The sequence below is a fragment of the Nannobrachium achirus genome (assembly GCF_963921795.1).
Source record: "Nannobrachium achirus genome assembly, chromosome: 22".
NCBI lineage: Eukaryota > Metazoa > Chordata > Actinopteri > Myctophiformes > Myctophidae > Nannobrachium > Nannobrachium achirus.
Genome location: NC_137829.1, coordinates 34606266 through 34622301, shown reverse-complemented (window position 1 = coordinate 34622301; position 16036 = coordinate 34606266). Strand labels below are relative to the sequence as shown.

Genomic DNA, 16036 nt, shown 5'->3' with positions numbered 1-16036 from the left:
TTCACGGAGCCTCAAAAATCTGGTAAAAACCCCAGCACAAGCTACCAAATTAATTAATGGCAGACCTGGCAACTACTGTGTTAATTGTCTAACAATGTCTTATACACCCTTCTCAGTATCCCTGACCCTGATTTGGTCATGAACAGTATGTCTTCCAAGCAGGAGTATCATTTGGGGTTCCAGGGGATAAATTGCCACCCACTAGTGTTCACATTTATCCTCAAATTCAGTTATTTTATGGATATTTTCTTCACCTGGGAACATTTATTGCAGATTAATCTGATATGTGCACAGGTGACACATTATGTCATAGATGTACAGTACAAGCTCACAACGCATCGCCTTCTAAGCGCATTGTGAGCTTGCAAGCTCACAATGTTATATATTTTCGATATCATTGAAATGTACTTAAAGTGGTCACTTTTTCTATATTGAGGATTGCAAATATACAAAACAGACAACAATACATACAATCATGAATAGAATAAAATGAAACAGAATAAACGAAACAAAGAAAATATATATAACATTTACAGGGGTAGACTTTTTGACATTTTTTGTTCACACCTCTCCTTTTTTTGCCTTTGTTCAATAACCATTTTTACCATCTATTATGAAAGAGGTCTTATTTTCAACTTAAATGTTAAATGTCCAGGATAGTCCTCCACCGTTTCTAGTCCAGGATACCAGTTCCTGGTAATTGCTTTTTTTTTCAGCAACCAGGACGATCTTAACCAAATATTGGTCCACCTTTTCTCCTTTTTACGTTTTTTCTGAACTGAAGCCTCTGTTTCAGATGTGAAGCCAGTGAAGGTGAAGAGGGAGCGGGGAGGAGATAGGGAGGAGTCCAGCTGTTCCAGTGGCAGCAGCTCTGATGAAGAGGAGGAAGAGGAGGACAAATATGAGCCTGATCTGGACCTGGAGATGGACTTCCCTCAAGGTAAACATAGAAAGAAATTGTGACTTTGTGTTGAAGAAGTTGACTCTAACTTAGATTTAGCAGGTGTCTGGTGACACTGAAAGTTACAGTATATATAATATTACGTGAGTTGGGAGGACCCAGGTTAAGATGTGACTTGTCATGTCTCGAACTTCTCCCCTCGCTCTGTTCTCGGTTTCCTCTCTCTATAGCCCCGTTTTCACTGAGCAAAACTTCTGGGAGTTTTTTCAAAAATGACGGCAATTTTGAAATTCACGCCATGTGAAAACGGCCACTTATTTTGTGTCCCGGCAGTATTGGGGGCCGAAATTTGACGGGAAAATACCTAGTAATTTTTGATGAAAGTACCGTGACAATACAAATTTCCCTCCAGTGAAAACGCATGCCGTGAATTTGCCGTTTTTTTGACAACCAGGTGCATGAAAGGAGCCAGTTAACAGTTTAAAACATTGTATCTGGGATTGAAAACGACCTGAATGTAAAGGAATATATAGAAATAAAGTAGGTCTACAGCTTCACCTTGAATAGGGGATTAATTATTTAGGCTAGAATCGCATTGACAAACACAGCAGAAGTCTATTTCTTTCTTTCTCTGGTCATCCATCGTTTATGGTGTCGCGTGAAGAAGAAAAAAAACACAGCTAATAATCTACAAGCCCACAAGTGCAACACGTTGCATCATGCAGCGATCCTTTCTGAACCTTCTGAGCTTGCTCATGGTTCAAACTTATTTGTATTCTATAGCCTATTTTTAATTAAACTGTGTGGGTTTTGATACAAGTCCGGTCTGGAGAACGGGATGCAATGCGCTCGTAATGTTGTGATGAAAGCTGGAATCTTTACCAACTCAAAGAGCTGCATCATTAGTTAATAGTTTCTCCTCGTTGCATGATTAAAAGTGTTTTACAGAGCAGCGAGCATCGAGTCTGCATGGTCATCCATCGTTTACAGTGACGCGTGAAAAAAAAGCTAAATCTACAAGCCACAAGTGCATGGGGGGAGTGTTTCGCTGTTAAGAGCGAGATTTCCCCCAACAGGTTGCATAACGCATGAGCGATCCTTTCTGAACCTTATGTGTTGTTGCATGAAGAATATTTTGTTAAATCCATTTGTAGCGTTCAGGGTGAGAGAGAGAAGAGACGCACCAAACCGAACTGGGGAGACTGTTTTTTGCAGGTCTTTCAGCCCGCGTGTGTTTTTTGCAGGTCTTTCAGTCCGTGTGTTGCCATGTCTGCTAATTATAAGCGACTCTGGGCTTGATTTCCGTAAAGTTGCTTGTATTGATAGTGGCTGGTTGCGGTTTATTTGTTGTGAGCTTGTAGATTGGCAATTTTCAAGTAGCTGATGCGGCGATGCGTATAGTTTTAAAGTGCTCGTGTGGCTAGATAATATAACTTTTTGGGGCTTATTTTTGTACACCTGGTTGCTTATTTCTCTCGCAAAATCTGGCAACCCTGGTTTTCATGCCGTCACAATGGCAGTGAAAACGAGCGATACCAGTATTTTTGCTGCCGATGAGGGCATGTGAAAACACCCAAAAAACTATAACTCCCGGCAAGTTATGCTAATTATAATTCTTTATTTTGCCGGGAAAATTACGGAACTGCAATGAAAACATGCCTTATTGTACTTGTCGTTCCCCCACTCTACACCAGCAGTTGTACCCTGGAGACATCTCTCTGAGAAGATCCAAAATATCTATGTAAAATAACTGGTGGCGATAGTTTATGGCAACTGGAGGCGACAGATTTGTCCGCCGTTTGTGTTTGTTGGTTTGATGTTCTTGGTACTTCGTGGAATCTCAAGTGCAGGGCTAAGCAAATAAAATTCTGCCCAATCGACCCGACCCTCTTTCCTAACACAGATGCAATACAAATATAGAAACAAATGATCTATAGCAGCCATGACTCGCAAACTAAAATCTGTCTCAAGTTGTTGTAGCTCAGTAGAAGTTATATATGACTGCTTTGGCCCCGCTTAAAAGAGTGGATACTTTTCAGTACCACTTTTCGTACCACTTTGACACCACTCTACCCAATTCCTTGTAGTGGAAAAAGTGGCACAAGTGGATGGTATTGGGCCATGGAAAATGGAAAATCGTCTCATCTCTCTGTTTCAGCCCCTGCCCCGGACTCCATTCTAGCTCTGGAGGATGACATGGGCTTCAGTTTGCCCCCTGTCTTAGCTGAAGAGAAAGAGGAGCCACTATCGCGACCCCAGCCTCGGAGGAAGGTAGTGTGTACACACACACACACACACACACACACACACACACACACACACACACACGTCTGTCTCTGAAGCATCACCACAATTATTATTATTAATCCTGTATATACACATGTATTGTGTCCCATGATTATAATCATTTGCTGTTCACATCCTGAACCAAGCTGTTGAGTATTTATTTAAATATGAGGACACTAGCAACTGGTTAGTCTTCACTGAATATGAACTACGGTGGCTAGCATGCTATGTCATTGTGACGTGTGTGTGTGTGTGTGTGTGTGTGTGTGTGTGTGTGTGTGTGTGTGCGTGTGGCAGGGCCACAAGAGGCGAGCGGTAGAGGAAGAGACCTCGTCTTTGTCGCCTTCCTCGTCTTCCTGTCCGGCTGGCAGACGCGTGGAGGGAGAGCGACGCAGTGTGTCGCTGCAGGCTCGCTACGGCCTCAACGCCTGGAAACGCTGGGCGCTGTCCTCGCCCAACCACTCAGACGACACCGAGAGGAAGGACAACCCCAACCCAGGTAAAGAAGCAATGCCCACGCAGTTTTATTCCAGGGTTCCCACGGTCATGAAATTCCTGGAAATATTTTGAAATTAGAAAAATATTTTTCCAGTACTGGAAAGGTTTTGGAATTGATCAAGGGTCCTGGAAGGTCCTGGAAAAAATATCTATACATTGTCTTTGGTTATTGATTTTGTTAATACCTCTGAAATGACAAATTAAACATGGGCCAAATTGTCAAATATTAGAGGCGTAAATTTTGAAAATAGCCGATCTATATGCTCACAACGCCTCGCAGCGCGAGGCGTTGTGAGCATGTAGATCGGCTATTTTCACAATATAAACGTGTTATACAAAATTCCTCAACTCTTGTGCTCGTCAGGGTGCCGGGTCACCAGTTAAAATATGATTATTTCGGGGGTCACAGCCTGAAAAGGTTGAGAACCACTGGCATACAATACCTGTCTTTGGGTATTGCACATAGGAGTAAGCGAATTGTTATTGAGCTGAATTATTGTTATATAGTCCTGGAAATTGGGTTAAATATTCTGGAAAAGTTTTGGAAAAGTTTAGGAAATTAATTGGTAAAAATGTGTAGGGATTGGACATTTTTGTTTTCTTTTGGATACAATTATCTCCGTAGGAAACAAATTATATGATTCACGTTTTCAACATGTCTGTTATAGAAAGCAAATATAGCACATGAAAAAACCCACACTAGATATAAAAGGGTTAGATACATTTGGCTCATGTCAAAAACTGACCACATTTTCCAATTATTTCAAAAGAATATTCACAGAAATCGAAATTCCTGTTCACTGCACACCCAGGCAAATTTCTTGTACATGCAAATGTATCCCGCCATAAAGGGTGTTTGTACAGTTTGGGGACCATAAGGATCATAAAAAAACATATATTTAATTTCATTATGAGCTAAAGATAGCGATAGAAGATAAAAGATAGCTTTCTATTGTTTTAGTGATTTTAGTATTTAGATTTCAGTGTCAAATCAAAATCGTAAAAATCTATAAAACGATAGAAAGCAGTAAATGAAAACATTTTAACACTCATCTTTTCTTTTCTCTAATGACTATCTAAAATATGAACCCTTGATGTAAAAAAATAAAGTTGTCCTTTAATCGTGACAATGAATCGTCATGTAAAATGTGATAATTGTGACAGCCCTAGTGATGAACATACATGTTGCGGTGTGTTGGCAGCCCCTGTGGTGCGCTCCAACAGTAACATGCTGTCTCTGAGCCCGGCCGAGCTGAGCGCCGCTCTGTCCAGGTTCATCAAGGAGGCGTGTCGGCCCAGCGGCGATCACTACGCTCCAGACAGCATCCTCTACCTTTGTCTGGGCATACAGCAGGTCAGTACCACTGTCTGGAAGGGACGGAATTACACCAGTATAGGGTGTGCAGGGTTCCATGAAATTCCTGGAAATATTTTGGGGAAAAAAAAGAAAATCCAGTAATGGAAAAGTTTTGGAATTCACCAAGGGTCCTGGAAGGTCCTGGAAAAAATAGCTATGCATTGTCTTTGGTTATTGATTTTGTTAATACCTCTGAAATGACAAATTAAACATTGGTCAAATTGTCAAATATTAGAGGCAGAAATTGTGAAAATAGCAGATCTACATGCTCACAACGCCTCGCATTTGCGAGGCGTTGTGAGCATGTAGATCAGGCTATTTTCACAATAAAACCGTGTTATACAAAATTCCTCAACTCTTAGTGCTCGTCATGGTCCCCAGTTCAAATATGATTATTTCGGGGGTCACAGCCTGAAAAGGTTGAGAACCACTGGCATACACTACATGTCTTTGGGCATTGCGCATAGGAGTAAACGACACGTGTTATATAGTCCTGGAAATCGGGTTAAAAATTCTGGAAACGTTTTGGAAAAGTTATGGAAATTAATTGGTAAAGATACGTGGGAACCCTGTATAGTGTGTGGGTGTGTGTGGGGCCGTCGTATGTTGGTTGGGGTTTTTACCAAACTGCACTCAAATTGCACTCACAGATGCACCCCTTTTGGTCAACTCTTTATGTTTCAATAAACTTTGGGACAAAATTTACCCTAAATCTGAGTAATTTCTTTTTTGTTTTTTGTTTTTGTGGCAGAGTGGCATTAGAAAGTCTTAAAAAGACTTAAATCTGACTTGGCTAAAACCTGATGTCAGCATAAGTGGGAGTTTGATGAATGTTAAAATGTGTTTGAGATCCATTGAAGAAGCATTGAAACCTCTCTAGACATGACAGGGTAGAGCTGTCACAGAGTTCTAGGTGAGTTAACTGTTCTGCTGCTGTTGACGACGCTCACCGTCATTGAAAGGGTTAATACCATGGCGCCGTTGACGGTGAGGACTGTCAATCTTACTGTTTATACAGTAAAGATATTATTACTTACTGTACGTCGCTCCGGTCCCGCCCGCATCGGTAATGTCCGCGATTTGTTTACAACGCACGTCGGGCGTGCACGCGAAGTGAAGCTCCTCCATAGTAAATCCATTGAGAGGCCCATGAAGAAACTTCAATAACTCATAAAAGACATTTGTATACAAAGAGGGGTCTCCACTCTGCACACTCTAGACTCGGGATGGGCGCAGCCATGTTTCCCTTCTGGACCCACACTGTCATGTGACTAGATGACGTAATCGTTGCCGTCAAGTGATAATCCAAAAAAACAAAAACAACCCCCTTCCAGCCCTTCAAAATAATAGCGGCGGCCTATGGAGGAAACGGCGTGGCACCGAGGCACCAAGCAAACCTTCAGATTAAGAGGCAGTAGTTGTGTTAAGTGTCTGTGATGAGACCCAGGACTGGACAGGACCTGCAGACAGACTGGCTGGTGTCCTCAGTTGGTGCTCAGTCCCACTCTTAACCCCACCACACACACACGCACACAAACATTTGAATGAGTGGGCCACTTATCTCTTCAGGGTTGAAAGGTCTTTCTTGACTCTTTAGTATAAAACAATTCATGTAAAAACGAGGTGGTTTTACTGACTGCTTTAATGATTTTTTAATATACATGTTGGACGAATAGGTTTTTATTGACGTGTCACTCCTCATTGCACACATCATACAGAGTCAAATGCCTTGGATAAGATGACAAATAATTCAATAATCACATCCTACTATAAATGCACAAAATCTCTCTGTATGTGTGTGTGCGTGTGCGTGTGAGTGAGTGTAACTGTTCTTCTCGAGAACCATGATCCAACAGATTGACTTGCACACAATTATGTGCTTGCGTTCATGTGTGGGGGTCTCAGCTTGTGCCAGGTCTAAGAAGAGGGGGATCCAAGGAAAAAAAGTTTGGGATCCAGTGCACAATAGTGACCTAAGAGATTTCCTGATATATTTATTACATGCATAGATTGTGAAGTAGCCTGCGATCGCTCTCCCTCTCTATCTGTCCATCATTATAATCTCCACCAATAAGGATAAATAAATAAAACTACATGACAAGATCAGTGTAGGTGTATTCACGAGTAGCTACATGCACAGATTATCCACTAATGTATGATGCAATAAGAGTTGCACAACTGGAGTGAATTGTAGTTTAGTGCACTGTAGATTCCGTACACTGAACGAGCAGATTGGCTAGTCCCATTCCATATAGACATGAACACGTATCCCATAGCCTGTACGGACTGTTGGTCTGATGATATAAATTCAATTAAAATAACAACAAATGGGAATTTCCCTACTGGCAGCATGCACAAAAAATGACACTGATCAATGGTGAGGTTAGCTGCAGACACACACACACACACACACACACACACACACACACACACACACACTTTCTAGTGTTTGTGTCACTGTTTAATTTAAAGACTTAAAGGATAGTTCATCCCCAATATGACTTTTTCTCTATCGATTACTCACCCCATGGAAACTTAAATTCATGGATAGTTTAAGTTTTTTGTCACATTCCTAAGCCAATAATTTGATGATTATAACAATCGCACATCATATCTGTACCGAATATTGGTATCAAACACCATGAATTACTGTGGCTTTCTGTAGCTGAATTCTCTGTGGAGAATTCGGTACAGCAGTTTAATTCTAAACGTGGACTGCTTTAGGGCAGTTACTTTCAAGGACTCCAAGTTTGACATACGGACCCCCATTTGATGGCATTTCTATCTCTGAGACCTCAATCTATTATTTTAAAATCAATGTTAATTTAACTCAGAGTGTGATTTGGTTCCATTTGTACACTCTCTGAGTCATTTGGATCCTGGAACTCTCTCAAGGACCCCTGCTTTGAGAACCAATGCTTTAGGGTACAGTCACATGTGCAAATGCAGGGGAGTTGGCGTCGCATGCCATGGGAAATGCACGTCAAGTTGAACTGCAAGCGAGGCAGGAGGTGCAAAGTTGATTTGAGGGCCACTGAATCAAATTAAATTAAACGAATAGTATAAAACAAGATTTTTCGATTTTCAAATAACTATATAGGCCTACTCTGTTGCATGGTACACTACACTGTATTATAATTGTAAAAAAAAAAGTCTTATCTATCAAGAAGGAACTGATAGTAGTATTGAAAGGCAGGAACAGAAAATCCCCAAAAGGGTTTCTTGTAGGACCTATTTTACAGACGCACCACTTCCTGTCTTGTTCTCAGACTCACATGCTAGGCAGCAAAGCAGCATGGTCTTCAGAGGGGTGCACATGCTTACTGCTAAGGTCCTCAGAAGCTTGATTTACGGGTAAAGAAATGTCTTGAAATAATTGTATTTCTGTTCATTCTTTAAACTTTAAAGGTATTAACATCTGTTAGTGCAACTTTTATGCGAGTTGGTGTGTATTAAGGGTGAAAATACTATATGTTAAAGACTTGTTTCTGGAGCCTGGAGCTATGGTAGTTAGGAGGATTTGATTTGAGCATGTTGGTTTTGCGTTAAACAATTGTAATAATTTGATTGCTGATGGTGTAATTTTGGATGTTTATATAGTGTGTTTTTAATAGTATTTTTCATTTATTTGCATTTGAGCAGTCTTTCATATTTAGCAACATGTCCGACATTAGATCACAAGAGCGAGGGAGAGAGAAGTGAAAGAACAGCTTAATGGCGGCAGGGCGTTAGGATTTGGCTGCCCCAGTTTTGTCTGTATATAGCCTACACATGTACTGTGTCCCATGATTATAATCATTTGCTGTTCACATCCTGAACCAAGCTGTTGAGTATTTATTTAAATATGAGGACACTAGCAGTGGGTTAGCTTTAACTGAATGTGAACTACTGTGGCTAGCATGCTATGTCATTGTGACACGTGTGTGTGTGTGTGTGTGTGTGTGTGTGTGTGTGTCTCTCTCTCTCCAGCATCTTCGCGCCAAAGGCAGAAAGGATGACCTTTTCAGTGACCCATGCTACCAGAAGTTTGGAGAGGAGCTTAACAAGATCCTCAAAGACTGGAAGCCGACTGTTCTTCCTGATGGTAATTACAATATCATGATGAGACTTAATATCTTCTGGGATTTTGGATATCGTAATAATGCCTTGATATGGCCTTGAGTGTTTTAATCACTTAAACCTTGTTTTTTACTACCAAAGGTTTACCAAAATGGTGAAAATAGCTGATCTGCAAGCTCACATTTTGAATATTTCTGAATTATAAAAATGGGTTACACAATATATCAATCGGTGAAGAAGTGTCTGATGATTATACCCTTTTTATTGCTGTTCACATTCTGACATTTTGTGATTGGAACGGTTCTTATATGAAGACACTGCATATAGACATCAGCTTGTAGCAACTATTCTCATTACGAATGCAATGCAAAGGTATTTAAAATGCATTTGTAAAAGGCTCTTACATTACATATCTGTATACATGATTAGGTCATGTGAGTTGTGTGCTAAACACCTGTTTTTATAACAAAAATACAGATATGAGAACGTAAAAGCCCCATTTGGCACTTATCGGTCCAGTATTTTGGACGATTAGCTCTGGACAGACACACAGATGACCCTCTTATAGACTGTTAGCCTCCTACAGAGTCATGTCATAAATAACAGGGCCATTTTTAAAGAGCAACTTGGCATTTTTTTACCTGCATCCCATCATTCTGTTTTGAGGAATACATAAGAAAATTTGACAAAGCATGCCTTTGTTATTTGTGTCGAGAGCTCGCACTCCAAATAGTCACAGTATCTCTGCAAGCCTACGTAAAACGGTACGTTTCAATGGGATTCAAGTTATGCGTGGCCCTTAAAGGGATATTCCACTATCAAAAAATCTTTTGGTCATTTTATCGTCTAATCAGGCTTTTATGAACACCCTGAACAGATTTTAATTAGCTTGATTCAGTATTTAGATATTTGATGTAAATGTTACCAGGCCCTCCCTCTCCAGGGCCTTTCTCTATAAACACCCATTGTAACTTCAAACTCCCATTTTAACCATGATAGACACCCATTATTTTTTCTGGTGACCCATAATACCATCCTAATACGTGAGCAGGCCATGTTTTTTCAATAACTTTTTTTCAATTATGACTTTTTATTGTATTAGATTGTTTTCCATTTTCCCCCTAAACATATTAAAAATTAACAGTTATAGAAAAAAACACGGCCTGCTCACATGATGATGTAGCTGATGATATTATGAGTCACCAGAAAAAATAATAGGTGTTTTTAATGAATCTATCATGGTTAAAATGGAGTTTGAAGTTACAATGGGTGTGTATGGGGAAAGGTCCTGATGGAGGAAGGCCTGATAGCATTTACATCAAATATCTAAATACTGAATGAAGCAAATTAAAAACTATCCAGGATTAGACGATAAAATGACCAAAAGTTCTTTTGAAAGTGGAATATCCCTTTAAGCCCTATATACTTCAGTTGACCGAGGTCCCCCCCAAGAGTCTATACTTAGTCCCCTCCTTATTTCTCTCTAGTTTATACACCAAATACCTTTGCATGTTCACCTATTATGACACGCCCAGAATGTAGACGCTAGGGTTCATGTGGTCAACCCATTTAGAGCGGGTACACATTATAGTGTTTCATTATTTTATGCTTTAACTATTGAAAAATAGCAGATATACAAGCTCACAGCGCGGCACCGCGCTGCAAGCTTGTAGATCTGCTATTTTTGAAAAATCTTGAAAATTAGAATTTTGACCCGATTCTATAAGTGTCTGTTGAATCCTTGTACGATTTTTTGAAAAACCCTGTGTTTCTATGTCAGCAATCTGACCAGCCATCGTCAAAGAAAAGGTCCTTTTCACTTAAGTGGAGCTCAGTTAGACTGTTCTTGAGAGACTACTATGTCAGCGATTCTCAAACCTTTTCATGTGAAGGACCCCCAAAATGATATTTATTTGGCCACGGACCCCCATCTCAAAATAATGTAGTTCCAGGGACCACCCAGAAGCAAACTTTGAGTTACAAACGTTCGCTTCGAAAATACATATATCCAAAGACTTGCACACATTTTCACAACTTTTTCAAAAAATAGCAGATCTACAAGCTCGCAGCGGTGCCGCGCTGTGAGCTTGTAGATCTGCTATTTTTCACTGGTCAAAGCATTCAATAATTCTAGGCCTAAATTTAAAGATGAAACTTGTGTCCCTGATGGCCATTGTGTCCTCCCGTCTCCCAGGCTGCCTGTGGGGTCGTGTGGAGGAGGGGAGCCTGTGGAGCAGCGGTCACCTGGGAGAGGAGAGCCCCGCGGCGCTGCTCCGCTCTCTGGTCTACCTGAACACCAAGTACTTTGGCCTGCGCACGGCAGACCAGCACCTGCGCCTCTCCTTCGCCAACGTCTACGGTCCCGACACCGTCCATCCCGTAACCAAGGAGACCAGCGTCTGCATCCGCGTGCCTTCCATCCCTCAGGAACACAGCTGTGAGTCTGGGAGGCAAAACACGCTTGTTTTTTTCCCCAATAGTGTGGAGTGTTTGTTATGATCAGTGAAGAAGTGTCTGATGATTATACCTTTTTTTATTGCTGTTCACATTCTGACATTTTGTGATTGGACGGTTCTTATATGAAGACACTGCATAGTAGACATCTACTTAAAATTTGCAAATTTAATTTACAATTCTCATCATCACCAAGCATGTCATAATGTAATGCAAAGGTGCTAAAAATGCAAATTCCGTATTTATTTTTCGCCCACCAGTGCAAACAAACTCCAGAAAGAGGAAGCGTAAAGGAGAGGAGGAGGATGAACCGGACTACGAGCCAGACGAGGGTTCGGGAACCTCCACCACTCACTGTCCTGTCAAGAAGCACGAGTGCCGCCTTTACGAGCTCTACAGATCCAAGTGGTGAGTAGAGCAGGGGTCTTCAACGTTTTCAGGCCAAGGACCCCTTAGTTGAGAGAGAGAGATGAAGCAGGGACCCCCACAACCTGTTCAGAGAGTCCATATAGTTTTCGTTTGACAGCGTCGTTTTGTAAGTCACAGTTTGAGGATAATTGAATGCATTACATGCTTGACATACTGTACTAATCCCATATGCCAGTGGGACACCAAATGGTTACCGTTTCTTTGTCCTGTGATTAAAACTCATTGCTGTTCACATCCTGAAATATGATGTTGACTATTTAAATATGAGGACACCCAACATTGCGACAGATGGTGGTCATGTGGCATTATGGCTATTGATAAGGAGACATGGAACCACTTTAACCATTATTTTTTGCTTTAACTATTAAAAGAATTGCAGATATATTTATTGCAAGCTTGTAGATCTGCTTGAAGGATTTAGAAGACATTTATAGAATTGGGGCAATATATTCAAAGACTTGCACAAATTGTCACGATTTTTCAAAAATAGCAGATCTACAAGCTTTTATATCTGCTATTTTGTAAGTTCTACAAGCTACAGGTAATAGTTAAGTTAAAATAACAGTTAAAGGGATATTTCACTTTCAAAAAATCTTTTGGTAATTTTATCGTCTAATGAGGCTTTTATGAACACCCTGAACAGTTTTTAATTTGCTTCATTCAATATTTTGATATTTGATGTAAATGTTATCAGGCCCTCCCATACACACCCATTGTAACTTCAAACTCCATTTTAACCATGATAGATTCATTAAAAACACCCATTATCTTTTCTGGTGACTCATAATTCACTTCTAATGCGTGAGCAGAACGTGTTTATTTTTATTTTTTATAATTCTTTGGGAAAATGGAAAAAAATGCAATACAACAAAGAATTATTAAAAATAAATGAAAAACGTTTTTAATGAATATATCATGGTTAAAATGGAGTTTGAAGTTACAGTGTGTGTGTGTGTGTGTATGGGAGGTCCTCCTGGCCTGATAACATTTACATAGAATATCTAAATACTGAATCAATCAAATTAAAAACTGTTCAGGGTGTTCATAAAAGCCTTATTAGACGATGAAATGACCAAGTTTTTTTTAAAGTGAAATATCCCTTTAAAGTAATGGTGCTAATAACGCGTTCCAGGTCTAAATTGGATAAAGAATGAGTGCTCATGTTCACGTAGGGCTCTTCCCATCCCTTACTCTCTTCTCCTTCCCTTGTACTCTTCTCTCCACCTCCTTCTTGCCTCCCATCCTCCCCTCTCTCCCTCTCTGCAGCCCCGGCTCGTTGCGAGAGCGTGTGGACATGTTCTACATGCAGCCGGAGGCGACCCACAGCCCCGACAGCGCGCTGTGGTTCACCTCCTCCCCGCTGGAGCGCGGCACCCTGGAAAGCCTCCTCGCCAGGGTGCTCCTAACCAGGGAGATCTACACGGAGAAACCCCATCAGGAGGAGGAGGAGGAGCTGAAGGAGCAGGGGGGAGAGGGGGAAGAAGAAGAAGAAGAAGGAGGTGGAGAGTAGCCAAACTGCTCTGACTTGGTGGTGGGACATCGAGAAGGGGTTGGACGGGGGGAGCGACTGACTACCTTGTCGTAGCGACGTCAGAGGAAGCGGAGGGTTAGGGCTGGAGCTGTCGGGTCGTCACTCTGGGATATATATACACATAAACACCAAAGGAAGAAGTCAGGGAGATGTTAGAGGAGCTGTCAGGCCATGGCGGCTTGGGCTCCATCCACTCTTTATGCTGTAGTTGGTTCCAGTGGCTCCTGGGGAGGTGGCGAGACGCGACAGAGCTTCTGCACACACAACATGAGAACCTCTTCAGGGAGAAGTGCAGCCAAGAAGAGCAGGAACATAATCACCTAAATCAGTATAAAGGCCCAGGTATACCCACTGCTCAGACTAGCGCCCCCCCGCCCCATCAGTTTTCATGTCACCCATATTGTACCAGGGTTGCGTCCGTGTCCTGCCTATACCCATGCAATCATTTTGACCCTGTCCTGATCTCAGTTCAGCTGTCGTGACACGGTAGACACCATTGGGAGTTGGCGTCGTCTTCTGGGGACTGGCATACTATTAGAACAGGGTCGAGAGGACAGCCACGTTTTGTTTCTTTCTCCCAGAGTCGGCAAACTCTCCTATCAGATGGTGGAAGGGATGAACTCTGTGATGCGGGACAGGAGAGGAACTCAACTCGCCGACATGCTGCGTTTGTTTGTAGTACATTAGGGGAGAACTTCCATTCATGCGATGTAGCATTACATACGTACTAAACCCAGATTGGGCTGCTATCAAGTGTAAATATCAATTAAAATACGAAACTAGGGTTACTGAAGGTGCAGAGGAAAGACTAGAGACGTGTGTGTGTGTGTGTGTGTGTGAGAGAGATTGGGTAAAGAACCCCCCACGCTGAAACTTATCAGCTTGAAATCCATCTTCAACTGTCTTTTAAAAGCATAGTGTTTTATTTATTGCAGTTTGATTGCTCTCAGATTTAACTGTATTCTGCTTTTTGTTTTCATTCATCAGTATCACCACTGGGTTGAGATTTTCCCGTGTGCCATTTTTTTGTTTGTTTGTTCCGTTGTTAACTTGCATCGAAACCTGCTGCAGCCCGGTTCGTCCTCTCAGCTTGTCTCAGTCTCTCTGTTCTTTGTTTCATAAAGGCTGTTTGCTACCGAGGATCGCCAAGCGTAGTCAGACGATGCCAGGAGGATACAGGTACATGCTAAGCATGAAGAGGCGTTCATATTTCCTCCACTATAAGAGACTTCACTTATTTTCGTTTTTTGGGGTGGGGTTGGTGGTGACTGGTGATAAACCCGCTTGGATCTCCCTTATGTTTCTCAGTTACTATTTAGTCTCCTTTTAAAGCTTAAGTGTTGACTTAGTTTAAAAAAAATCACTTTGTTAATGAGTGGTTATTTTTGTCCTGTTATTGACTCTTAGTGTTTGACATGGACATGACAAGCTTGTATTGTAACAAAGAATGGATCTATACTTTATATAGGATGGTTTGTGTCCCAGAACTGAACTTCCGTTATTAGTTTTCTTTTAAAGTTATGCTATAGACTTTAAATAACTTCTTTTTGAAAGTGTTTTACTCTTTATTTATGTGATAAAATTATGAAAAAACTTTTTTTTTTACTTAGATCATGTGAGTTTTATTTTGTATTTTGTTTTCTATTTGTTTCAATAACTTGAATTAAGTGTATTACGATGTATTGTTTAACTCTTCCCTCCCTTACCCTTTAAAGACTGAGAAGACTGCCACAAAGCTTCAACTGTGCCCCAATGTTGGACATTTACATTTTTACATTTCCTACAAATGCAATCCTTTTCAAAGTGTGCGCAAAATATGAAGAACGCCTTTGGAATTCCCTTCTCTTTTCCATACAGGCCATGTCAGTTTGCCTCAAGCTTGAGTAATCCTAAAACCTGGTCACTTTAGTTCATGGAAAGTGCCCGTTTTCAGTACACTCCATGTATTCAAAAGCATACGTTTCCTGTCTAACATAACATGCAATTAACCACTTGAACCCTAGCATCCCTATTCTGGGGGTAACATTCACCAAAAATAGCAGCTCTACAGGCTTGCAGATCAGCCATTTCTGCCGACGAGAGGCAAAAAAAAAAGCGCACAAAGTACAGAGGCAATGCATGTCAAGTTTAAAGTATAAAGGGTTTAAGCGGTTATGAGTGGACCTTGAATTGAAGGCATCTGCTCCCCAAACTCTGACTTGGACATAAACATACTGTAGTTAGTTACCCCATTAAATTGTAATCTTTAATCTTTTAGTGATATTACAGAACCGCTACCTGATTTAAACCTGATTGCCGGTTGATCTTCCCTCTAGGGGAGAGGTTAGTAGATGATCCTTTTTGTTTGGAAACCCCCTCCCTTCCCCCTGCAATATGAGGCAGTGGTCAAGGCCTGCTAGCGGTTTGGACAAGCAGTTTTTGCTGTGGCTGGCTATCAACGCCTAATGTGAATGTGCCTATCTGTATATACTGAAGAGTGTGTGATTGTGACTTGAGTACTGATGCAAATGTGTGGGCTGAC

At 41.2% G+C, this 16036-nt stretch overlaps 1 protein-coding gene across 3 annotated transcripts in view; it reads left to right on the top strand.

Moving 5' to 3' along the window:
* The window catches only part of zmym2 (zinc finger, MYM-type 2), a 47058-nt gene extending 31022 nt beyond the window's left edge, over positions 1–16036 (top strand). For 2 of the 3 annotated variants that reach the window (XM_080752495.1, XM_080752496.1), the window contains exons 18-25: positions 797–940; positions 3060–3172; positions 3485–3686; positions 4888–5039; positions 9012–9126; positions 11296–11538; positions 11816–11963; positions 13251–16036. In XM_080752495.1, the coding sequence (XP_080608621.1) occupies positions 797–940; positions 3060–3172; positions 3485–3686; positions 4888–5039; positions 9012–9126; positions 11296–11538; positions 11816–11963; positions 13251–13494 (1361 nt within the window). In that variant the 3' untranslated portion in view covers positions 13495–16036. Of the gene's footprint in view, positions 1–796; positions 941–3059; positions 3173–3484; positions 3687–4887; positions 5040–8311; positions 8397–9011; positions 9128–11295; positions 11539–11815; positions 11964–13250 lie in introns of those variants that run through there. The other variant, XM_080752497.1, reaches the window with a different exon arrangement.